The sequence below is a fragment of the Eurosta solidaginis genome, chromosome 2 (assembly GCF_040869045.1).
Source record: "Eurosta solidaginis isolate ZX-2024a chromosome 2, ASM4086904v1, whole genome shotgun sequence".
Classification (NCBI taxonomy): domain Eukaryota; kingdom Metazoa; phylum Arthropoda; class Insecta; order Diptera; family Tephritidae; genus Eurosta; species Eurosta solidaginis.
The window spans coordinates 38,674,722-38,700,109 of NC_090320.1; the positions used below are offsets into that span (position 1 = coordinate 38,674,722).

The window sequence follows — 25,388 nt, forward strand, 5'->3', positions numbered from 1 at the left end:
GTCCGTCCGTCCGTCTGTCCGTAGACACGACAACTTGAATAAACTTTGAGGTATCTTAATGAAATTTGGTATGTAGATACTCATCTCAGATCGCTATTTAAAATGTACGAAATCAGACTATAACCACGCCCACTTTTTCGATATCGAAAATTTCGAAAACCCGAAAAAGTGCGATAATTCATTACCAAAGACGGATAAAGCGATGAAACTTGGTAGGTGGGTTGACCTTATGACGCGGAACAGAAAATTAGTAAAATTTTGGACAATGGGCGTGGCACCGCCTACTTTTAAAAGAAGGTAATTTAAAAGTTTTGCAAGCTGTAATTTGGCAGTCGTTGAGGATATCATGATGAAATTTGGCAGGAACATTACTCCTATTACTATATGTGTGCTAAATAAAAAATTGCAAACTCGGATAACGAACACGCCCACTTTAAAAAAAAAAAAATTTTATTCAAACTTTAACAAAAAGTTGATTTACAGTATATTAGTAAATTATGTCAGCATTCATCTCCAGTAATGATATTGTGCAACAAAATACAAAAATAAAAGAAAATTTCAAAATGAGCGTGGTTCCGCCCTTTTTCATTTAATTTGTCTATAAACTTTTAATGCCGTAAGTCGAACAAAAATCTACCAATCCTTGTGAAATTTGGTAGTGGCATAGATTCTATGCCGATAACAGTTTTCTGTGAAAATGGGCGAAATCGGTTGAAGCTACGCCCAGTTTTTATACACAGTCGACCGCCTGTCCTTCCGCTCGGGCGTTAACACCATAACTTGAGCAAAAATCGATATATCTTTACTAAACTTAGTTCACGTACTTATCTGAACTCACTTTATCTTGTTATAAAAAATGGCCGAAATCCGACTATGCCCACTTTTTCGATATCGAAAATTACGAAAAATGAAAAAATGCCATAATTCTATACCAAATACGAAAAAAGGGATGAAAAATGGTGATTGGATTGGTTTTTTGACGCAAATATAACTTTAGAAAAAACTTTGTAAAATGGGTGTGACATCTACCATATTAAGGAGAAGAAAATGAAAAAGTTCTGCAGGGCGAAATTCAAAGCCCTTGGAATCATGGCAGGAATACTGTTCGTGGTAGCGGTACCCGACAGATGTTCTACGTCACCCTGGTCTACATTTTGGTCAATATCTCGAAAACGCCTTCACATATACAAGTTAGGGCTACTCCCTTTTAAAATACTCTTTACAACAAAAACATGAATCAGCCACTCTTATGTACATGTACACATTAAAGATAGCAACACTTATGTAGAAGGCGACGTAGAGCTATCTCACACACACAAATGTGGTCATCAGCCGAAGTAGTTACTTATACATACACACTCATATGGTTGTAAACTACAAATATGCATGTACTCATATAAATAATTACCAAGCAGGAGATACAAGAGTTCTAGAAGGTGAACCGTCTAGACCTTTGGAGAAATATGCGAACGAAGCAACGGAAAGTATAAAAGCAGCGCAAGCTGAACAATTAGGAAAGAGTTTGATTTAAACACGCTATTAGTTGCGAAGTGCAGTATAATTGTGAAGTATAATTGTACTACTCCCAAAGTAGTCTAATAAAGACCATTTTGCAATACAGAATATTGGAGTGATTTATTCAACAGTTTACTGATTCGAACGTTAGCAGAAGGTTTCAAATAAGCGGAGTTTCCCAAAATTCGTTACAATACATAACTCTTTACTGAATTTCAAACCTCTAGCATGAATACTTCCAGAGTTAGGCAGTATCAAAGACTCCATTTGTATGAGAGGTATCGAAATTATTATGTATCGAAATTATTTTTAGCGTATGACCATCTTTGCAAGGTTTTTATTGGGTGTTACATAAGGAGTATTCTCTCTGTCTAGAATCCATAGAAAACGTAGAAAGATTTTCATTTTACTGTCAAAAGTTTTCTACATGCAACAACAAAATACATTTGTAAAACCTTTTCTACGGTTTCTACATCTACTTTTATTTTAATTTGAATTTTATATACTATTTATATAGATTTTATTGTTTAAAATTATATTTCTACACCTTTTGCAGTTTAAGTTCAGAAAACTACAATTCAAGTTTAGAAAATCACTATTCCAACTCAGAATTTCCAAATTAAAGTCAGAAATTTACAATTCAAGTTCACAGTTTCCAATTAAAGTTCAGAAAAATATAGCTCAAGTTCAGCAAATTACGCTTCATGTTCAGAAAATTACAATTCAAGTTCAGAAAATGTGTCAGGTATTTTTTCTTTCATCCAATGGAAATAAATGTATGAAATATGGTAAATGTTATCGTTAATAATTTGCTACATGACTATGAAACATATCTGAACTTATCCGCCATCGCTCATCATGAATTGTCGCTTAACCGGCTAAGCGATTTTGGCCGTTTACTAGCAAATCACGCCAGTTTTCCCTGTTTCGTGGTAACTGACTTCGATTGGGAGCACCACGGGCGGTTAAGTCTTCCTCCACCTGCTTCTCGCATCTCTGTGGAGGTTTCTCCTTTCCACTACTTCCAAACTGCGGTGTCGACTGAAGTACTTTCTGAGCCGGAGCGTCCGCATGCACTTATTGGAAAGTTATGATCCGTTTGATTTCTAAGCGCGGGATGTACACACCTTGAAGATAGCTTGGTGTACAGTATATCCAAGCCACCACTTTGGCAACATTGTCAATGAAGCATCGAAGCATATAATTGGAATAACTTTTTTTAAAAATAACACCCTACTTATTATTTTTGAGTTTGAATTGCAATTTTGAACTTGAAATGTAATTATCTGAACTTGAATTTTAACTTTCTGAACTTAAAATGAAAATTCTGAACTTGAATTGCAATTTTCTGAACTGGAATTGCAATTTTCTGAACTTGAATTGCAATTTTCTGAGCTTGAATTGTAAATTTCTGAACTCCAACTAGAAAAGGTGAAGTTCAAAGATGTTCCCGCGGGGGTATCGTCCCCTACCGGGCGCCTCCTCAGGTGCTGAATAGAGGAACGCTTCCCAAAAGACGTGAGGTACTGAGTAAATTAAGTACTCAGGGCGAACCAAAAGGAGCAATCCAGTGGATAAATGGGAATGTGTTGCTCTAAGGGCAACACATCCCAAAGTTCCGGTGGAAGGGCGATAAGATGCTGCCCTAAAATACCCCTTCAAGCATTCACAGACCAGTAAGACCCTGTTGACCAGAACTGGAAATATGATTTTGAAATTATTGCTCCGGGCTGGCGATGACGATAGGCTACTACCTTAATAAGCAAGGGTGACACCTTACCGAAACGGCTGGTAGGTTAATATCGTCACCGTCGAGTTAAAACCTTGGCAAGTCTTCAAGTACGCCATTCAGTTGGTGGTGCAGGATCAGTTGAGACCACTCCTGACTAACGCTGCATTCTGGCTCTGCACACAGACTCCCATAAGGACCTGTGTCAACCCACACATGACCTCCCTGCTTTTGCAAAGATAACCACGGGCATTGAAGACGGCGACTGCACATCGTGCGGAGATAGCGGCTTGAAGTGGAGACCCAACAGAGCAAATGAACAACCAAATAAAAACAACAAATGCAGATAAAAGTAGAGAAAGCGAGAAAGAAAAGGGCGATGAAGCGGTGTTCAAGAAGAATTGTTTTTGTCTTCTTTTTTTTTAATCTTTACTTTCAACAATTATATTAACTACAACTCATAGCTCATACATACCTCATTACGCAATGCACTATCTGGCACATTCTTTTCCATTATCTGCAATTTCTTCTCCAGCGAATTGATGCGGTGTAGCAGCTGATCCTCAGCTATGAGCGATTGCCAACACAGCGCCGAATTTTTACGTGTAGCATCTAGAACATTTTGTATATTGAACAATTTCGATTTCAGCGCCTTTTCACGCTGTGACACCTCCTGCATATACAAATTCAAGCGATGTATCTCCTCGTAACTGATACGACCCTCACCCGAATACTGTGAGCGTTGTGTTGTTGTATCAATTGATATCGCTTCCCTGCCATCGGGCATAAACAATTTTACAAAAGCTATAATACAACCATGCACCTCTTTGCGCGAATTCTCCAATACATCAACGCCGAATTTAACAATATCGCCAAAATGCAATTCAGCCGCTTCTGTGCCCAATTTGTTTTCATTTATAAATGTGCCATTCGATGATTTTGTATCTTTTACCCAAAATTTGCCATCGTCCGTATACCAGAGTACTGCATGATTACGTGACAATACCTTACAATCGAATATTGCATTCGATTCGGAAGCTTTACTTTTTGCTATCAGACGTCCCACTTTACATTCGATATTCGGTGTGAGTTGTATGGTACGTGTTTGGAAGGGATGTGAGTTCGATTCGCATATTAATACGATTTTCGCTTGACCATTGTTTTCTACACCCTCTAGATTGATACTTAAATTGCTGCTGCTGCCAACATTTTGTACAACAGCATTTATATTGTTGCTCAAATTTGCTTGCTGCGCCTCAACTAGACCACTACAGAAAGCCGCGCTAAGCTCTTTAGCTGTTGTGCCACCACCACTACCTCCAATATCTATGCCGAATGAGCTCAGGAAATTATTTTGTTGTAAATTACCAACCGTGGCAGTTGTCACCGTAACATTTGTGGTATTATTGCTTGCATTCATGACCGATTGTAATGCGTTGCTTAGAGCTTGTGGTGTTATGGGACTGCTAAGTGGCAGGAGGCTGGCAACAGTTTGCACTGTGCTAGCGGCAGCAGTGAGTGCTGACACAGTTTCCTTCGTTTGCCTTCCCAGTGCTGATTGTAATGTGCTTGCATTTGAACTTGGGTTGGAAAATAAATTTGCATTATGTGTGTTATTGATTATGCTGGCAACTTCATCAGCATTGCTGCTTATAATGCCACTATTGCCAACTATTTCTTCACCACTATTAAGCAGAGTATCAAGATATTTGATATTGCTATTAGAATTCGGTGTATTTGTATTTGTTGTATTTGGAGTATCACAATTTAACACTTCACTATTGTTGTTGACAATTTCTTGAGTATGTGGGCTATTCTTCAGTTCAACTACTGCCGCTGTTGTTGTTGTCAATCCATCACCGCTAAAGTTTTTTTGTTGCTTTACCACTTGTTGTTGTTGTTGCGGTGATTGATGTAATTCATTATTAAGATTTTCAGACATAATTTCGTTATTTGCACTGGCAGTGCGCGTTATTGTTGTTGCGACCGATGTGCTGGGTGTAACCGCTAAAGTTGTGATACTGCTCGTATTGGTAGCTGTTTGTGCTGTTGTTGCTGTCGTAGCAACTTGTTGTATTGTGCCGATATTAAGCCCAATCTCTCGATTTCCGGCCGCTTGTGCGTTTGTTGTCGCCGTTGGTGTATTCCCCGTTGTTGTCGTGGATCTTTGATCATCTTCGCAATTGTTCAGCCATTCGTTGCTGGCTAAAACCATAACTGTAAAGAAACGAAATGTGATGATAGAATAAACGAATTCCTTATATAATTTATATTCATAATTCATATTCGGATACGAAAGAATTTGATAGCAGTGCGTCGTGCAGATTAGATGAAAAAGCGAAATTTAGTAGTAAGTATGCAAATTCTGCAGAGCTGGTAAAATCAAATACAATTGCCATTACCACTAAAAAAAATGTTGTTGTAGCGATAAGAACGCTTCCCGAAGGTTTTCGGTACGTTCCGGTAACAAGAACCATTAAGGTACTAGCTCGTCTCGGGAACGGCTTAGAATGACCACATGAAACCTAGGCCTTCCCGCCCTCCCACCTTCTACTTCAATGAGGAAATTCGATCGCCAGAGACTCGGCTGCTAAAGGAACAGGATTCGCCACGGCTAGGTAAAGTTGACAATTGGGTTGGAGAAGCTTTTCAATTTTTCTTACAAACTGGAAGGACTACACCTACATGTTTCATGCCGGCTCCGAATGGCAATTTCAAGGTAGATGAATTTTCACTGATACGCTTTTCATGTCAAAAATACATTCGGCGTGTTTGCTTATGTAAAGGTGCGTTTAAAATTTTGGATTTTGCTTTGCTCGAAACTTGAAGCCAGGACCATCAGTGTGGTAGGCGGAGTACGCTACCACTACACCATGCAGTAGCCATTAAAAATAAATTGATAACTTTTTTGCTTGCGGTATTGGGGTATCCTACGTACGCGTAAGGTGTAAGCGTAAGAGTAGTATTTGTAAGTGGTATGCTATATGGTGGGATAAACATATTGTGACGAATATTAGCAACACTAAGTGATACTAGCATCCCTAAGTTGATAATAAGCAGCCACTCGTATGTACGTAAACAAAGCAATCATCATTCACACACACATACAAGGCAACGGAAAGATACTCACCATCAGCCGAAGTAGTACTCACATATACACACGCATATGGCTACAAGCTACAAATATACATGTATATGGCTGGTAACCAAGCATGAAGTTCACGAAATTACTAGACCTCAGGAGAAATGGGTGAACGAGGAAACCGAGAGTATAAAAGCAGCGCAAGCATGACTAAGCAGCGCAAGGCATGACTAATCAGTTTTCATTTAAGCACGCTATTGGTTGAGAAGTTAAGTGTTATTGTGAAGTACTCTCAAAGTAGTCTAATAAAGACCATTTTGCATTATTGAATATTGGAGTTATTTATTCAACATTTTAGCGATTCAAACGTTAGCAGAAGGTTTGGAATAAGCGGAATTTCCCTAAATTCGTTACAATAAATATGTGTGGTGTGTAGTGTTGGTATATGTACTGTATTTAGTCCTGGGGGCTGTGTAAGCATATGCTTATTGTGTAATATTCGTATATGTAATGTAAAAGCACTAGAGAATATTCAAGTGTAGGCGTAGTGTGTGGTATTGGTATGCTGTATAGAGTAATAAATAATGAGAGCGTAAGTAAACTCACTACAATGTAGCGTAATGTGGGAGCAAGGTACGTGATAGAGTTGATATGAGCGAAATCACACAGCAACTCAAGGGAAACACCTGACCTACATATAAATTAAAAAGTCTTTGAGCATATACACAATTTCTAAGCATGCAAGTGCTCGAAAAGATGTATACACTGCTGTTTTGTGGGAAATAAAGAGCCAGAGCAAACAGAGAAAATGCGTTATTTTTTTTCTTTACTGCAATGGTTGCAAATAAGCAGGAATTCCCCTAAATTCCTAAATTCGTTACAGTATATGTAATATAATGGGGTAGGAGTAAAAAATTATTATTTTTTTTTATTTTGATTTCAGAAGAGCCGGGAATACCGTTGAATAAGCCCGCATGGATGGCAACTTTTCCGTTATATGCATAAGTATGCGAGTAAGTACAGTGGAACCCACAACCATGGGAAGTTATTTAACTCGCTGAGAGCAGCAGCTGCAGTGCAAATAATTGTTATTGTCACAATTTACAAAAAAAGACTAACATCCCCTATAATTTGAGGACACTCATTGATAATTATCTACATACATATGGGCATTATAACGAAGATATTTACACATGCATATGCATTCCTTCATTATACATAACAAACTGCATATGAACGCCCGATAAAAAATACTGAGATCAATTACCTACCTAAAATCAGCCAAAACAAAATTTAACATTTTATTTTCAATAATAAAACACTTCATAATTGTTCGCCTTCCCTTGCTGACCATTGAGAGATGTAAATTGGGAAATATTTATTTTTAAAAATAGCAATTATATGTCTGGTGCAAATATGTACTTATGAATACAAAGGTACAGTGGCGTTCACATAAATGAAACTTACATACTTTTTTTAATCGAAGTGGCCATTGGTTCAGAAATTTATTCCGCAATGACGAGTTATGAAGGAATACAGCAAAAAAGAATTAAAATTTAAAAAATTCAACATTGGTATTGAATTTCACGGGTAAATATGGACAGCTCTTTTGTATACGAAAATATATAAAAAAAATTTAATTCATACAAAAATTCAATAAATTCAAAACATTTGTCACACAAACTTTTAACTTCTTATAAGGATTTGTGTCCTATATAGCGCCCGAACAAGGGTTATTTATGTACCGAAAATGGTCCCGAAAGTATGCTTCAACTGCCTCAAAATTATCCCGAAATAATTTTGAAACTTTACCGAAACGATATCAAAAATAATCTCGAACTGATCCTGAAATTGTTCCGATTTGGTCCCGAAATAGTCTTGAAATTATTCTGAAGTGATCCTGTAACTATCGCAAAACGGTTTCGAAATAGTCCTGAAATGATACCTGAAATGATACCTAAAATAATCCGGAATCGATCCTGAAATTGTTTCGAATTGGTTAAGATATTTTCTCGAAATATTGACGAAATGATCTAACAATATATGATACAGTTCCATACCTTTCAAAATTGTATCGAAGTACGTCAAGCCTTTACGCATGAACAAAAAAGCACTTGTCTTCATATTAGTTAATAATTATACGTATTGTAACGAATTTTGGGAAATTCCGCTTATTTGAAACCTTCTGCTAACATTCGAATCGCTAAACTGTTGAATAAATCACTGCAATATTCGACATGGCAAACTGGTCTTTGTCGGCCACCGTGGTGTGATGGTAGCGGGCTCCGCCTACCACACCGAATGCTCTGTGTTCACACCCCGGGTAAAGCAACATCAACATTTTAGAAATAAGATTTTCAATTAGAAGAAAATTTGTCTAAGCGGGGTCGCCCCTAGGCAGTGTTTGGCAAGCCCTCCGAGTGTATTTCCGCCATGAAAAGCTCTCAGTGAAAACTCATCTGCCTCGCAGATGCCGGTCGGAGTCGGCATAAAACAAGTAGGTGCCGTCCGGCCAATTTGTAGGAAAAATTAAAAAGGAGCACGACGCAAATTGGGAGAGAAGTTCGGCCTTAAATCTCTTTGGAGGTTATCGCGCTTTATATTTTTTTTTAACTGGTCTGTGTTTAGATTACTTTGGGAATAGTACTTCATAATTATACTTCACAACCAATAGCGTGTTTAAATCAAAACTGATTAATCATTCCTCAGCTTGCGCTGCTTTTATACTCTCTGTTGCCTCGTCCGCATATTTCTACTAAGGTCTAGACCAGATACCGGCGTTGCATACATCTTAAGATGGTGAGCAACTCACACAGATAGCCTGCGCTCTTTGTTTAGTGAATGGTTCAGTCTGCAATGAGCAATTGGCGTGTCAACATCGAGTGTATCGCTAGTTGCGCAGCAAAAAATATATGCACGTATTTACGTAAATACATTTTATTAATATGAATTAATTTAACTAATTTAATATGAAAAAATGCAACAGAATCTAATAGAGACTGTAAATTTATTTGAAAATAATACTAAAAATTCTCGAAATTTGGCGAATTTTCATCAAAATTCTTAATTTTTTAGTGTATATATAGTTTTGTTGCCCATTTATTTCTAGAACAATCAGGTGTCAGTCTTAAATTCGTAAATATTAATAGTAATAGTAAAAAACGTATGTATTTATTAGGAAAATTATAGGGATCTATTTGTATATGCAAGTGGAATTTAAAGTAGTAAGTAAAAGATAATAAAAACATTTTAAGGACTACCTTTATAAAAATTGATCAAAAAGCAGGTCTTTATGAAATTCCTATCAAGCAGCATAAAATATTCGCTTGCCATTGTGCGCATCAATAATTTATTATTTATTGTGTGCTTAGCCGTTGCAGTCTAACAAGCGAATGATCAGTGAATCAATTGGTTCGTGCGATCAAAACGCTCTCACTAATACATCCACACAACATTTTTGCCGACACTTGGTCTAGACGTTTCGCCTTCTAGAACTTTTGTATCTCCTGCTTGGTAATTGACCTGTATGCGTGTAACAACTTCGGCTGATGAATACATGTGTGAGTGAGTTATCTCTTCGTCGCCTTCTATATAAGAATGGCTGCTTTATTGTTGTTGTGCATTTATTTAGTAGCAGCTTAGTGATGCTAATATTCGTCACATTATAATAAACTTCTCTTTCCGGGACGAATTGTGATTTGTTTGAAATTCGGTACAGGGGTGGAACTTTGATCAAGTTATTATTTGAGATATTTTTCTTCCGGAAGCTGGATCCAGGGCCTAAGCTATTGTACTAAATTTATTTATGGGATGATTTGTTTGAGATTTGTAAGGGGGTTCCACTTTGCCTAGCTTAATATTTGAGAAACATTTACTTCCGGGAAGCGAAACAATCTATTTTATAGCGCGATTTGCTTGAAATTCTGTAAAGGGGCCCCTTTGCCAAGGTAAATATTTGAGAAACTGTTATTTGCGCAAACTGGACCATGGCCCAACCCATTGTAGTAAATCCTATTTATGGGATGATTTGTTTGAGATTTTTAAGGGGGTACCTCCTTAGCTTTCGCAAAGGGCGCCAATAGCCGACATATTCAAGAAAAATATTATTTATGGTGCGATTTTTCTTGAAAGTCGATACAGGAGTTCGACCTCAACAAGCGTAATATTAAGGACCCCTTCTTTCCGGCAAGAATGTCTCTGTTGTTGTTGTAGCGATAAGGACACTCCCCGAAGGCCTTGGGGAGTGTTATCGATGTTGATGGTCCATGCAGATCCGGTACGTTCCGGTACCAATCCCGACCATCTCGGGAACAATTTTTTATGACCACATGCGACCTTCTGGCCATAACGCCCTCCCACCCCCTAGATCCATGAGGATTTCGGGGTCGCCAGAGCCTTGGCTGTCTGATATTTTAGTCGCCTCTTACGACAGGCATTCCTACCGCGGATATTCTGACCCCCTAACCCGCTGGGGGTTTGTCTCTACAATGTGCATGTGAGATGTATATGTATGTATGGTATCTAATGAAAGGCGTTAATGAAAGGTTTGAAACGGAGTGATTTTTAGTTCTATATTTAAAATGTTTGAGATATCGGCCAAAATGTGGACCGGGGATGACATTAGAATGTGTAATTACGGGGACAGTAAAACAAAAATCCATAGGTAGAAAAAGATAAAAAGGAAAACAAAAAATTGGGAATTGGACACGGGAAGAGAAAAATGGGGGGAGGAAGAAAAATAGAGAGGGTGGGGAGAGAAAAGGAATTGGGAGTAGGAAATGGTGATACAAATTTCAGAAAGTGAGAGACGGAAGGTAGAAAAAACGAAATGATAAGAAAAGAAATATTGCTTTGCCGGGGTGTGAACCCAGGATCTTCGGTCTGGTAGGGGGAGCACGCTACCACCACACCACGGCGGCCGCCGGTAGAGAAGAAATAAAAATCGAGAATTGGAGAGGGGAATATGCGGAGAAGAGAGAGGGATCAAACATGGAGAGAAGGAGGGAGAGGTAAAAAGATAGAATAAAGAATATGACAAATGACTTTGCTTCCTGGGTGAGTAGATACATACATAGCAGAGAGGAATAGAATGTCCCAATTATTTATATCGTCTATATAAAAAAGAATGCGATTTTCATATAGATTCGGTGTAGTTTACAGGTATACAAATTGAGGTGAGTGATAGAGGGAGTAGGAGTGAGAAAGGGTGTGGGTGTGGATATGGGAATTTGAGTTGGTGCGGGATTGGGTATGGGTTTGGGAGTGGGAAATAATCGGAAGATAAAATAGAAAGGAATAGGAAAGAGAGTGAAAAGGAGAAACGAGGCTCACTTTAAATATGTAGGGAAACCAATTTTCTGCCGGGTACTCTAGTATATATTTTTCTATTATTTATGTCTGTACTATAGAACTACGTATCAATTATGTGATAAAATACTTATAAAAATTTAATTTTTGGACCAACAACTTCTGAAATGTTTTCGATTTTTATTTCAAAATAACAAAAAAATTGTAGTGTATAATGTAGAGATACTACGAATATTTGACTTTCAAATTTTCTAATGGTATGCCGTTAGGTCATAATCCTCACCATATGCACTAATGTCGGTCACCTGGTGGTACCAGAACTTAATAAAAATTTATTATTACTTCCTTTATATTAGATCGGTTGAATGTTTGTCCGCTTTTCATACAAATCTTGCAATCGATTTTTAGGTAACTTCTCATTGAGCTACAAACGTGAAACTTTACACATAGGTTAGAACACCGTGACAATGCAACAAAAGGAAAAAATTCCGTTAGGTGACGCACGCATCGAAATAATTAGGTAAGAATTTGAAAATTTTCAAACCAGCTTTTAAGTAACTTCTCGATGAGCTAGAGACTTGAAATTTCAAACTTAATTCAGAGGTCGATGACAGCCGATGACACTATACAAAAAGATTCGCTAGGGGGCGCACGGGATGAGATATTTAGCAAAATCGTACGAAACGGAGGGAATTTGGGATTGATTTTTATGTAAGTTCTCATTGAGCTACAAGCGTAAAACTTAACAGATAGGCTAAGACACCGAGAAAATGTAAGAAAGGAGAAAATAAAAATAAAATTAAAAAATTTTAAGCACTTCCTTTATATAAATGGACAAAAAACAGGGAAAAATATCTCCTTATATAGACATATTCTTGCTAAACTTTAATTTTTAAATTTTGACATAGAAATTGCAAAAAATGTATGAGAAGTAAAAACATTAAGGTGGAGCGCAATTGATTGACTAATAATATCTCCTTTCCTACCAACTTTCCAATCCAAGTAATATGCGCTCCACTTTTATATTTTTACTTCTCATAAATATTTTTGCAATTTCTATGTCAAAATTTAAAAATCAAAGTTTAGCAAGAATACGTCTTTATATAAGGGGAAATTTTTCGTTGATTTTTGTCCATTTATATAAAGGAAGCTAGGTTGGGTTGAACTGGCCGGTCCATGAGTACCTCACATAGACTGATTGAGTCCGTAGTATTAACAGAAGTTTGTTTTAACGACCAAACTGAAAAACCCTATCAAAAACCAGGACCTATGTTATAAAATAACTCCGTCCTCTTGGAAAATACTAGAAGCTTCCTACGACTTAAGCCACTTGCTGCTTCTAGATCTGACAGCTGTATCACTCCTAATAGCTGGAGTATTGGCCTGGCAAGTGCAGGGCACGAGCACAGAACGTGCTCGATCGTTTCCTCCTCCAACCCGCACTTCCTACATCTGCTATCACTGACCAAGCCTAATTTAAAAGCATGTGACGCCAGAAGGCAGTGTCCAGTCAGAATACCCGTCATGAGTCTACAATCCTCTCTTTTTAATGATAGAAGCAACTGTGTTAGTATAAGGTTGTAAGACCTACACATAATCTTCGACACTTTACAGCCCCGCGCTGGAATCCACGCCTTTCCCGCTTGGTCGATCATGTGCACATCTCGCCTTCGCTTAATCTCACCAAATCTAATTGGCACGTCTACGGAGCAAGCTTCAAGGGATGCGCCCTTTTTAGCTAGTTCGTCCGCTTTTTCATTCCCATCTATTCCCATATGCCCTGGGACCCAAAATAGATGTATGCTTCTCCCTGTCCCGATTCTCTCCAGAGACTGCTTACACTCTAAAACGCATTTAGATGCTGTGCTATGCGAGATTGTTGCCTTAATTGCTGCTTGACTGTCAATATATATTTCCGCTTGGAAAACGCCACAGTAATCCGGCAGCCTGTAGGATCTGCTTATTTCCGGATCAGCGCAGTATACCGCAGACCCTACTTCTTCCACTACTTTGGAACCATCGGTGTACACATGTACGCCATTTGCGCACCCTTGCGCCAACCGTCCACCTCTATTGTGGCCTTAAGATCTCCCTCGAAGCGCAGTTAGGGAATCAGGTAGTCTGATCGTCTTGTGAGTGATATAAAGGAAGTGCTTAAAATTTTTATACTCAGCGTGCTTTGCGCACAGAGTATATTAACTTTGATTGGATCATCATTGGCTTGAAGCACTAAAGAATTGAAACGCCTGAAAAATCAGAAGACGCCTTCATTCAAACGCTACAAACTTTCTGGATCAATGACTGACTATGCCGCCTACTAAATTTTACGTCACAAATATAACACATTGAACAGAATTTCTTATAGGAACTATATCAGTAGGATTAAAAGCCAAATTTTTGTCAATCCTAAGTCGTTTTACAGCTTTGTGAATTCAAAAAGGAAGATAAAAGGATTTCCTTCTACAATGAAGCTAAATGATCAGATTTCCAACGATAGCTTCGAATTTGCTAACATGTTTGCGGATTTCTTCGAATCTACTTATTCAAACACCTATGATTACCCGCCATCGAATTATCCTTTCAGATTGTCTCCTCTGGATTCCCACGCAGTCCCATATATATGTACTGATGATGTTTTAACTCATCTGGAAAATCTAAAAATTTCTTACTCTAGTGGTCCGGATCAAATTCCGTCGGTAGTGCTGAAATCTTGTGCTCGGTACTTATATCGACCTCTAGCCTGTTTGTTTAATGCGTCCCTGAAGCAAGGGGTATTCCCCAAGAAGTATAAAGTATCATTCATTATACCACTGCATAAAAATGGAAGCAGAACTATTCCTAAGCTATTTGAATTGATTATCACAAAACAGATTGCTTTTAGAGTATCTTCATTAATTGACTTTTCACATCATGGCTTTTGCAAGGGTAAATCAACGGTGTCCAACTTGCTCGAGTTTACAACCTTTGTATCCAACAGTTTTAAGACTAATTGTGAAGTTGATGTTATTTATACTGATTTTAGTAAGGCATTTGATAAAGTTTCTCATTCTATACTTTTACTCAAACTTGATCGGTTAGGATTTCCTCCTTTGTTTCTATCTTGGGTCTCTTCTTATGTGAAGGAAAGAAAACAAACAGTTATATTTAATAATTGTCGGTCTCGGTTCATAAACATAACTTCTGGTGTTCCTCAAGGCAGCCATCTTGGTCCGGTTTTGTTCCTGTTGTTCATTAATGACCTTCCTAGTGTTTTGAAGAGCTGCAAGCCGTTGATGTACGCTGATGATGTCAAACTTGTAATGCCTATCCGCTCACCCGTGGATAGGGCATGTCTTCAGGCTGATCTGAATAGTCTTGATGACTGGTGTAATGCAAACGCCATGTCACTAAACCTACCTAAATGTAAGTTCATGTGTTTTACAAGGAAGTCCTTCCAATCCTATGATTATGTTATTGGCGACTATGTTCAAGCAAGTCACTAAGTTTATTGATTTAGGCGTTCCTATGGACCCAAAACTCGATTTTAAACTTCATATTGAATCTTGCGTGAATAGCGCTAAAGGTACTTTGGCTTTTGTTAAACGTTGGTCTAAAGAATTTAATGACCCATACGTTACAAAAACTCTTTTTACATCATTGGTCAGACCTACTTTGGAATATGCTTCAATAATTTGGAATCCGCGTTATCAGGTTCATTCTGACAAGCTGCCACATTGCAGAGCCGCAGGGAGATGCTTGGAGTCTTATTTATTGTTAAATTAATAAGAGGGTCAAACAAATAGTCAATTTTTGCTTGGCGACATTAAGTTTAACGTTCCTATTAGGTCATCTAGACATTTTCAATCAATTTTTGTAGCTACATGCAGGTCGAATTATGAAATGCACGAACCACTTCACTGTTTATGTCGTGATTTTAATAAACACTGTAAAAATTTAGACGTCTGCGACTCGTTTCTTGGTATTAAAAAATACCTTTTAACTACATTAAATTTGTAATTCGAAATGAAGCAAAGAACGCTAAACCGTGATATACTGTTCAACCCTCTGTTTCAAATTTGAAGTACCAGTTACTTGAAACTTGTTTGCAAAATTGCGTTGTGATCATTATTTTTATATGTATGTAATGAAATTCTGTATAAATTCTATTCTGTATATATTTTATCTACTATTAATTTGGTTTATTGTCAATTTCATAAATTATTTACTAGCTCCTTCATGAGTACATTTTAACACATTTACAACATTTTATCTTTTGCTTACTTCTAAGTCTTTAATTGAAATTGTCAAGCGTTTGGTCAATACTGTTTAAATATTACTTTGAAATTGATGACTGCTTATGTTGTTTATATCATGTATTACATCTGAGAATTAAGTGTCGGTATATTTGGTCTGAATAATTGTTTAATTTGTAGACTGATAAATAAATAAACAAATAAAAATAACGGTTGGTTGTACAGGTATAAAGGAATCGAGATAGATATAAACTTCCATATATCAAAATCATCAGTAGCGAAAAAAAATTTGATTGAGCCATGTCCGTCCGTCCGTCCGTCTGTCCGTTAACACGATAACTTGAGTAAATATTGAGATATCTTCACCAACTTTGGTACACGAGCTTATCTGGACACAGAATAGATTGGTATTGAAAATGAGCGAAATCGGATGATAACCACGCCCACTTTTTATATATATAATATTTTGGAAAACACAAAAAACCTGATTATTTGATAAATAATACACATAGAATGTTGAAATTTGACGTGTGAACTGATATTGAGACTCTTGATAAAAATTTAAAACAATTTTTTAAAATGGGCGTGGCACCGCCCACTTGTGATAAAATCAATTTTACAAATATTATTAATCATAAATCAAAAATCGTTAAACCTATCGTAACAAAATTTACTACAAGGGATGCTTTGAAGAAAAATTAACGAAATCGGCTAAGGACCACCCCCACTTTTATATAAAAGATTTTTAAAAGGGTCGTGGACGAATAAAATAAGCTATATCTTTGCAAAAAAGAGCTTTATATCAATGGTATTTCATTTCCCTAGTAGATTTATAACAATAAATAGGAAAAACTTATAACTAAGCAATTTTCTGTTTCGGGAGCCATAACTCGAAGAAAAATTAACAGATCGTAAAAAAATTGGGTACACAGATTTTCCCTATAGCAGGAAATATTTCTAGAAAAAATGGACGAGATCGTCTACTAATAGCAAAAGCGTACTTAATACCTACGCTCCTTTATGTGAGATTTACTCTAATTGTGACTATGTATGCAATAGGAAACTTTATGTTGTTTATAACAACATTGCTAGATACGTCTACGGAAAGATTTGACCACGTCTCTCATCATGCTGACACGTTGCTAAACATTTCTTTCGATAACCTTATTAAACTTAAAACGCTCACTACGCTACATAAATTAATATATATGAAAAAACCTGACTATCTGTATCGGAGGCTAAATTTTCTCCAGTCGTCTAGATCTGTTCTCCTTACCCACTTCAGACATCGTATGCTAATATCTGATCGCCAGTTCTTCATTACTTCCATACGTCTTTGGAACTCGCTCCCTTCTAGACTTAGGCTTATAAGCAATTCTCTGCTCTTCAACAAAGAATTAAAAAGTTTCTATAATAACCTAGACAATTAAAATACTGATTTCTGACTAAGTTAATGTACCCTATCATTCGTTTATTTATTTATTAAATATATTATTTATTGTAACCTTTTCTTAGACATAGTCATTAGCTTTAAGTTTCAAGTTTAAATTGTTCCTATTTTATGCCTTTTACCGACTATAAAATAATTTTTGTTAAATTGTTGTGCTAGGATGAATTGCCTAATAAATACAAATACAAACACAAGATCGGTTAAAGGCCACGGCAACTTAGTTTTAACAAGTTTAAAAGGGTCGTAGACTAGAACAATAAGCTATAACTTAGCAAAAATAGTTTTGAATCAATGATATTTCACTTATCAAGTTTTATTGTAAGAGGAAATGGGGAGAAACTTTTTTTAAACGGGCGGTGCCACGTGTTATGTAGAAAAGTAATTTATCTGAAAATGAAAAGTGCAGTTGAAGCTCACGCTGAGTATATAATGTTCGGTTACACCCGAACTTAGACACCTTTACTTGTTTTATTTTATTTTTATTTACATATCTCTATCACTTTCACTACGCTTTGGCGAATGTGAAAAATATGATATTTGTAATATCCCTAGTTTGAATGTATACAATATACAAGTGTTTGTGGGATATGTAGAAACATATGTATGGATGTGTGTAAATTGGAGTGGCGAGATTTACAATAACATAAACTAATTAGGTTCATGGTGGTATTTATAGGAACTTTAGGCGGTGTAGATCAGAATCAAAAAGCAAGTCAAAAATAGCAAGAGTTAATGTGCCAATAGGGTCTCACTTCTTAATAAAAATCTCCTAGATAAATAAGACAAGCAAAATAAAAGTACTAGGGTTTGAATCCATAAAGGCCTTGTCTGATAAAACTTCGAAAGCGCGTGGCGTGACATTTTTTTTACAGCTAAAGATATGCGTAGTTTAATCAATAAAAATGGTCAGCCGTTTTTGTAAGGCAAAAGAGTAATAGAATAAGGGCTTCCCACGACAGTACCGGGGTGACACCGGACCTTTTTCCAGACCAAGGGTTGTAATTTCAGTCTAACCTAAATTAATTTGTTACGTCCCTCCCACAAATTGTCATCTTCGGGTCAGCTACGACCAAGAATTTAGTTAAGACATTATAACCTTCCCGGTGTGTCACGTGAGAATGATGGTTGTATCGTTCGGGATGTTCTGGACCAAAATCCAATATTCGTCGATCACGAAATTTTTATGAAACTTGTGTGGCTGGCTCTCTGCTGTTCTTGTCTAAAGACGTTCCAGGCCACAATGGAGCTGAGGGTAATGAGCAAGCGGACAGCCTGGCCCGAGAGGCCACAACGATACGACCCATTGCCTGCGTCAACTGGCAGCCGATGGTAACATTGGCATCCGACTACCTGCCCATACTTATTTCGTTCGAGCGTACCGCCGACTTCATCGTCACCGAAAAACGCACTTTCATAAACTTCAAAAAAGGAAAGTGGGAAGAATATAAATCTGCAACAGACAGCAGCTTTGCTGCCCTCCCTATCCCAACTGATGCCCGCCAAGGGGAGCGTGCCTTCCGTAAGGTCATTGAATCCGCCTCGGCACATTTCATTCCCGCCGGGAGAATTCCCGAAATCCGGCCCACTTCCCGGCGGAGGCCGCGAGCTTAGCGAGGGAACGCGACCTTATAAGGCAGCTTGATCCAGGCGACCCCCAAATAAGGGATATAAACCAACGCATCAGGTTGCTTGTGGACGAACACAAGCGGGCGAAATGGGAAGACCACAGAGGTTGTAACCTCTCTACCGGTGTAGGTAAACTTTGGTCCACCGTAAAGTCCCTATCGAATCCGACTAAGCACAAAGACAAAGTTTCCATCGCCTTTGGCGATAAGGTGCTGTCGGATGCGAAAAAATGCGCGAGCGCTTTCTGCCGACAATATATAATGCATCCTACGGTCGACAAAGATAGACGGAGAGCCAATAGACACGCACATAAACACAAACTCAGCGCGTCACCAATTACCATCACCGCTAGAGAGGTTGAGGACGCCATTGGCCGCGCTAAACCATCCAAAGCAGTGGGCCCAGACGGCATAGCCATGCCGATGCTTAAAAACCTAGGGAAAGAGGGTTTCAAATATTTAGCGCATGTCTTCAACCTGTCTCTTTCCACCTTTGTCATACCCGAGAAATGGAAAATGGCCAAGGTGGTCCCGCTACTAAAGCCTGGGAAACCAGCTAACGTAGGTGAGTCATATCGTCCGATATCTCTCCTATCGCCAGTGGCAAAGACGCTTGAAGCATTTTGCTCCCTTATTTCCAAGCACATTTGCAGCTAGCTCCTCATCAGCATGGCTTCAGAAAACTCCATAGCACTACCTCCGCGCTAAATGTCATTAGCAACCATATAAATTGCGGTTTGAATCAATATCCCCCATAGAACAGTACTCGTAGCGTTAGACCTATCAAAATCTTTTGATACGGTCAACCATGGCTCGTTACTGCAAGACCTGGAAGGGTCTACCCTTCCCCCATGTCTTAAAAGGTGGACCGCAAATTATCTGGGTGGTCGGCAGGCATCGGTGCAATTCAGAAACGAAACATCAAAACAAAGGAGAATTAAACAAGGGGTGCCACAGGGTGGTGTCCTATCCCCGCTTTTGTTTAATTTCTACATATCCAAGCTACCTTCACCACCGGAAGGAGTCACAATCGTTTCCTACGCCGATGACTGCACAATAATGGCCACAGGCCCAGGCCCAGAGATCGATGAGCTATGCAATAAAATAAACGGCTATCTCCCTGATCTCTCCAGTTTTTTCGCCTCGCGAAACCTGGCATTGTCACCGACTAAATCTTCCGCGACCTTATTTACAACATGGACGCCCCAATTGTCGACCATATTGAACATCCACGTCGATGGCACTACGCTACCGACTGTCCTACACCCCAAAATCTTGGGTGTGACGTTTGATCAGGATCTACATTTTGGTGCGCACGCAACCGCAATTGTTCCAAGAATTCAGAGCCGTAATAAAATCCTCAAATCCCTTGCTGGCAGTACCTGGGGAAAAGATAAAGAAACGCTCTTGACCACATACAAAGCAATTAGGCAGCCGATTACGTGCTACGCGTCACCCATATGGTCGTCAAGCCTAAAAACCACCCACTGGAAGAAACTACAGGCCTGCCAAAATACTGCTCTCAGAATCGCCACGGGCTGTCTTCTTATGTCCCCAGAACACCATCTGCATAATGAGGCGAGAATACTCCCCATCAGGGAGAGAAATGAGATGCTGACCAAACAGTTTCTGTTGAATACCCAGAAATCTGGGCATCCCAACAGACATCTGATTGACGAACCAGCACCGCCTAGGGGCCTAAAGAGTCATCTCCGTAAGCGTTTTGAGGAAATACGGCACCTGAGAACCCAGCCGTATGAAGCGAAAAAACACAAGCAGGTCCTTGGTGAACTCCATAGACAGGCGTCGGACCTTTATGTCGGGAATTGCCCGGTGAATCCAGTACTTGAAGAAAAATATCCACAACTCGCAGAAGAGGAACGCATACTCCCCAGGGAAACGCGTGTCACTCTTGCTCAACTTCGTTCTGGATACTGTAACAGGTTAAACTCTTACCTATCCAGAATCAACCCCGACATACAAAATGTATGCCCCGCTTGCAATGTGTCCCCACATGACACCAACCATCTCTTTAATTGTAATGTGGAACCAACGCCTCTAACACCCCTTTCCTTATGGTCCACCCCTGTTGAAACGGCAAGTTTCCTTGGACTCCCGTTAGAGGGTATTGATGACAATTTGTGATCGGTCGCGGCTATTAGGTGAGGCGAGCATTGCTACAACAACAACAAAAACAACATACGACCCATTGGACCCAAGCCGTTCCTGTCAGTAAGCCAACAGGAATTTAGGAGGGCATTTATTAGTAGAAGAGAGGGAAAAGAGGGAAGAACACTCGCCAATATGCCAGGCCTGAGACAATCAAAGTTACAATGAGGGGGTTACAACACAACTCGAGATAGGGCATTAATAGGCCTCTCGAAAGATAACGTAAGAATCCTAACAGCTATTCGTACAGGACATTGTAGACTGAACAGCCACATGCAAAAACTGGGCATGCTATCGAACAACACATGCAGATTTTGTGATCGATCGGCGGAAACGGCGTACCATATCCTCCTGGAATGTGACGCAATCTCAAGACGCAGGGCTATGTTTATGGGCTCACCATGGCCAGAGCATTCTCACATTAAATACCTCAAGCCAAGTGGACTGCTAGGGTTCATCAGGGAGGTCGGCTTGAATGAGGTGCTGTGAAGAAGATGAGGGCACAATAGACCAATTCTCCCATTTATCACTCATCATACAGTGCAATTCAGTCCATTTAACACCAACATCAGCCGCAGGGACAAACCCTAAGAAAGTCAAAGGCATAACTAACCGGTCAGGCGATGTTAACCTTGATAAAATAAACATCTATATTACTTCTGCTGTCCAAGATATTATTATTACTTTCAATTAAGCAAATTGGGAAAATTACAATACTTACACACACATAAATCAATACTTCGCTGCTCTACATTTTCCGCTTGATGTGAAGCAAAACGAGTGTGTCTTCGACAAAGTCATCACTTTGGCTTCGGATAGCTGAAGTCATTTCAGGAATCTCATGATCTTACTTACGATTTCATTTAGCTCGACTTGACAGGCCAGCCGAAACGAATTTTGCAATTAAAATTTAAGTAACTTCCCGATAAGCTACAAGTTTCAACCTTGAAATATAGTTCAGAACCCGATGACAATGCAATAATGTGAAAAAAACTCCGATAAGTGGCGCATGGAAGTATTTCAAAAAATCTTATTTGTTATCCGATTTAGCTCATATTTGGAACACATAATACATACAGGAATAGAAAGCGGCCTATGAATAAAATCGCCGCTAGTTGGCGCAAGTTGGCGCAAGTATTGAGATACTCAAAAAAATCGTATTTATGCTCCGATTTGTCTCATGTTTGGAACACATATTACATACACAAATAGAAATCGCTTTATGAATTAAAAATACTCGTATCTGCTGAGGTCCGATTTAGATCATATTTGGACAAAATATTACATACAGTCCGGTAGAAGTGTCATCAAAATACTTTGGAGTTCGAGGACTTAGATTGTAACAAGTTGTCAGGAACGAGTCCTTGTAAAAATGAGTCACTAAATGAACTAAATAGAATGAGAAATAATTTAAACGAGTGTGCGTTCGGTCAAAGCAATTAAGACTAAGGTCAGAGTATACCCGCTCTAGGTATGCCTGTCGTAAGAGGCGACTAAAATACAGATTCAAGGGGTTGTGTAGCGCAACCCTTTTCAGGTTGCCAGCGCAATATATAGCTTCTCCAAACCCAATAGTCAACCTCACCTATCCGTGGCGAATTCTGTTTCATTAACAGCCGAGGCTCTGGCCATCCCAAGCTGCTCATGAAACTTGGGGGTGGGCAGGGAGGTATGGCCTGAAAGTTCAATGTGGCCATATAAATCGTTCCCGAGATGGTCGGGATAGTACCCTAATGGTGATGTGTTACCGGAGCGTACCGGGTCTGTATCCGGCAAAGGACCATCATATCGATAACACTCACCAAAGCCTTCGGGGAGTAACCTTATCGCTACAACAACAACAAGTAAAAACTTGAAAATAAAATAATTAAAAAAATAATTTTTAAGTTAAACGGTTTTATTGAAAACAATACTTACAATAAGTAATCATAATACTAAAAGCTAGAAAATAATTAGGTAGGTCCTAGGTACTAGTCATCACTCTAGGGCTTTGATCAGACAATTAAATAAAAGCGATTTGAGCGTGAAATTTCTAAAAATATGAGGCGTGGCATAACCTTATTAAGGTTCAGTTAGTCTTACTTATGACTATCAATAGAAATTTGACGCGTCCAACGCTTTTATTTATTTGTCTGATCAACGCCCTAGATTGATGAGGGTTGTAATGACTAGTACCTAGGACCTACCTAATTATTTTCTAGCTTTTAGTATTATTATTACTTGATGTAAGTATTGCTTTCAATAAAACCGTTTAACTTAAACATTTTTTTTTATTATTTTATTTTATTTTAAACCAGACACAGGTACAAACTATAATTGGACACGACCTTTATGTGAATGTATGTCACCTAGCCCATAACTGTGCATCATTAAAAAACTATAAACTAATAACAGCAACGTAAGCACCGAAAAAATGAATAGAAAACAAGTAAGGAAGGCTAAGTTCGGGTGTAACCGAACATTACATACTCAGTTGAGAGATGTGGAGACTAAGTAAGGGAAATCACCATGTTGTAAAAGGAACCTAGAACCTGGAATGTGTTTGTATGACATATGTATCAAATGGAAGGTATTAAAGAGTATTTTAAGAGGAAGTGGGCCATAGATCTATAGATGGACGCCATTTAGGAATATCGCCATAAAGGTGGACCAGGCCTGACTCGAGAATTTGTTTGTACGATATGGGTATCAAATGAAATGTGTTAATGATAATTTTAAAAGGGAGTGGGCCTAAGTTCTATAGGTGGACGTCTTTTCGAGATATCGCCATAAAGGTGGACCAGGGGTGACTCTAGAATTTTTTTTGTACGATATGGGTATCAAATAAAAGGTATTAATGAGTATTTTAAAAGAGCGTGGGCCTAAGTTCTATAGATGTACGCCTTTTCGAGATATCGCCATAAAGATGGACCACGGGTGACTCTAGAATTTGTTTGTACGATATGAGTATCAAATGAAAGGTGTTAATGAGTATTTTAAGAGGGCGTGGGCCTTAGTTCTATATGTGGACGCCTTTTTGAGATATCGCCATAAACGTGGACCAGGGGTGACTCTAGAATTTGTTTGCAGTATATGGGTATCAAATGAAAGGTGTTAATGAGTATTTTAAAAGGGAGTGGGCCTAAGTTCTATAGGTGGACGCATTTCGGAATATCGTTATAAAAGTGGACCTGGGTTGACTCTAGAATGCGTTTGTACAATATGGGTGTCAAACGAAAAGTGTAATAAGTGTTTTAAAAGGGAGTGGGCCTTTGTTCTATGGGTGGACGCCTTTTCGGAATATCGCCATAAACGTGGACCAGGGGTGACACTAGAATTTGTTTGTACGATATGGGTATCAAATGAAAGGTGTTAATGAGTATTTTAGGCGTGGGTCTTAGTTCTATAGGTGGACGCCTTTTCGAGATATCTCTATAAAGGTAGACCAGGGGTGACTCTAGAATTTGTTTGTACGATATGGGTATCAAATGAAAGGTGTTAATGAGTATTTTAAAAGGGAGTGGGCCTTAGTTACATAGGTGGATGCCCTTTCGAGATATCGCCATAAAGGTGGGCCGGGGGTGACTCTAGAATTTGTTTGTACAATATGGGTATCAAATGAAAGGTGCTAATGAGTATTTTAAAAGGGTGTGGGCCTTAGTTATATAGGTGGACGCCTTTTCGAGATATCGCCATAAAGGTGGACCAGGGGTGACACTAGAATTTGTTTGTACGATATGGGTATGAAATGAAAGGTGTTAATGAGTATTTTAGGCGTGGGTCTTAGTTCTATAGGTGGACGCCTTTTCGAGATATCTCCATAAAGGTAGACCAGGGGTGACTCTAGAATTTGTTTGTACGATATGGGTATCAAATGAAAGGTGTTAATGAGTATTTTAAAAGGGAGTGGGCCTTAGTTCTATAGGTGGATGCCCTTTCGGGATATCGCCATAAAGGTGGGCCAGGGGTGACTCTAGAATGTTTGTGTACGATATGGGTATCAAATGAAAGGTGTTAATGAATATTTTTAAAGGGTGTGGGCCTTAGTTCTATAGGTGGACGCCTTTTCGAGATATCGCCATAAAGGTGGACCAGGGGTGACTCTAGAATTTGTTTGTACGATATGGGTATCAAATGAAAGGTGTTAATGAGTATTTTAAAAGGGCGTGGGCCTTAGTTCTATAGGTGGACGCCTTTTCGAGATATCAACATAAAGGTGGACCAGGGTTGACTCTAGAATTTGTTTATACGATATGGGTATCAAATGAAAGGTGTTAATGAGTATTTTAAAAGGGAGTGG

The 25,388-nt window shown here is 38.7% G+C and overlaps 1 protein-coding gene across 4 annotated transcripts in view; it reads right to left on the bottom strand.

The window, feature by feature from the left end:
• Slmap (Sarcolemma associated protein) overlaps nucleotides 1–25,388 on the bottom strand; it is a 39,467-nt gene that overhangs the window by 10,833 nt on the left and 3,246 nt on the right. For all 4 annotated transcript variants that reach the window (XR_010949428.1, XM_067765054.1, XM_067765056.1 and 1 more), the window contains one exon: nucleotides 3,720–5,461. Coding sequence is in view for 3 of the 4 variants with exons in the window: in XM_067765054.1 (XP_067621155.1) it covers nucleotides 3,720–5,459 (1,740 nt within the window). In the remaining variant the exon portion in view is untranslated. The remainder of the gene's footprint in view (nucleotides 1–3,719; nucleotides 5,462–25,388) is intronic.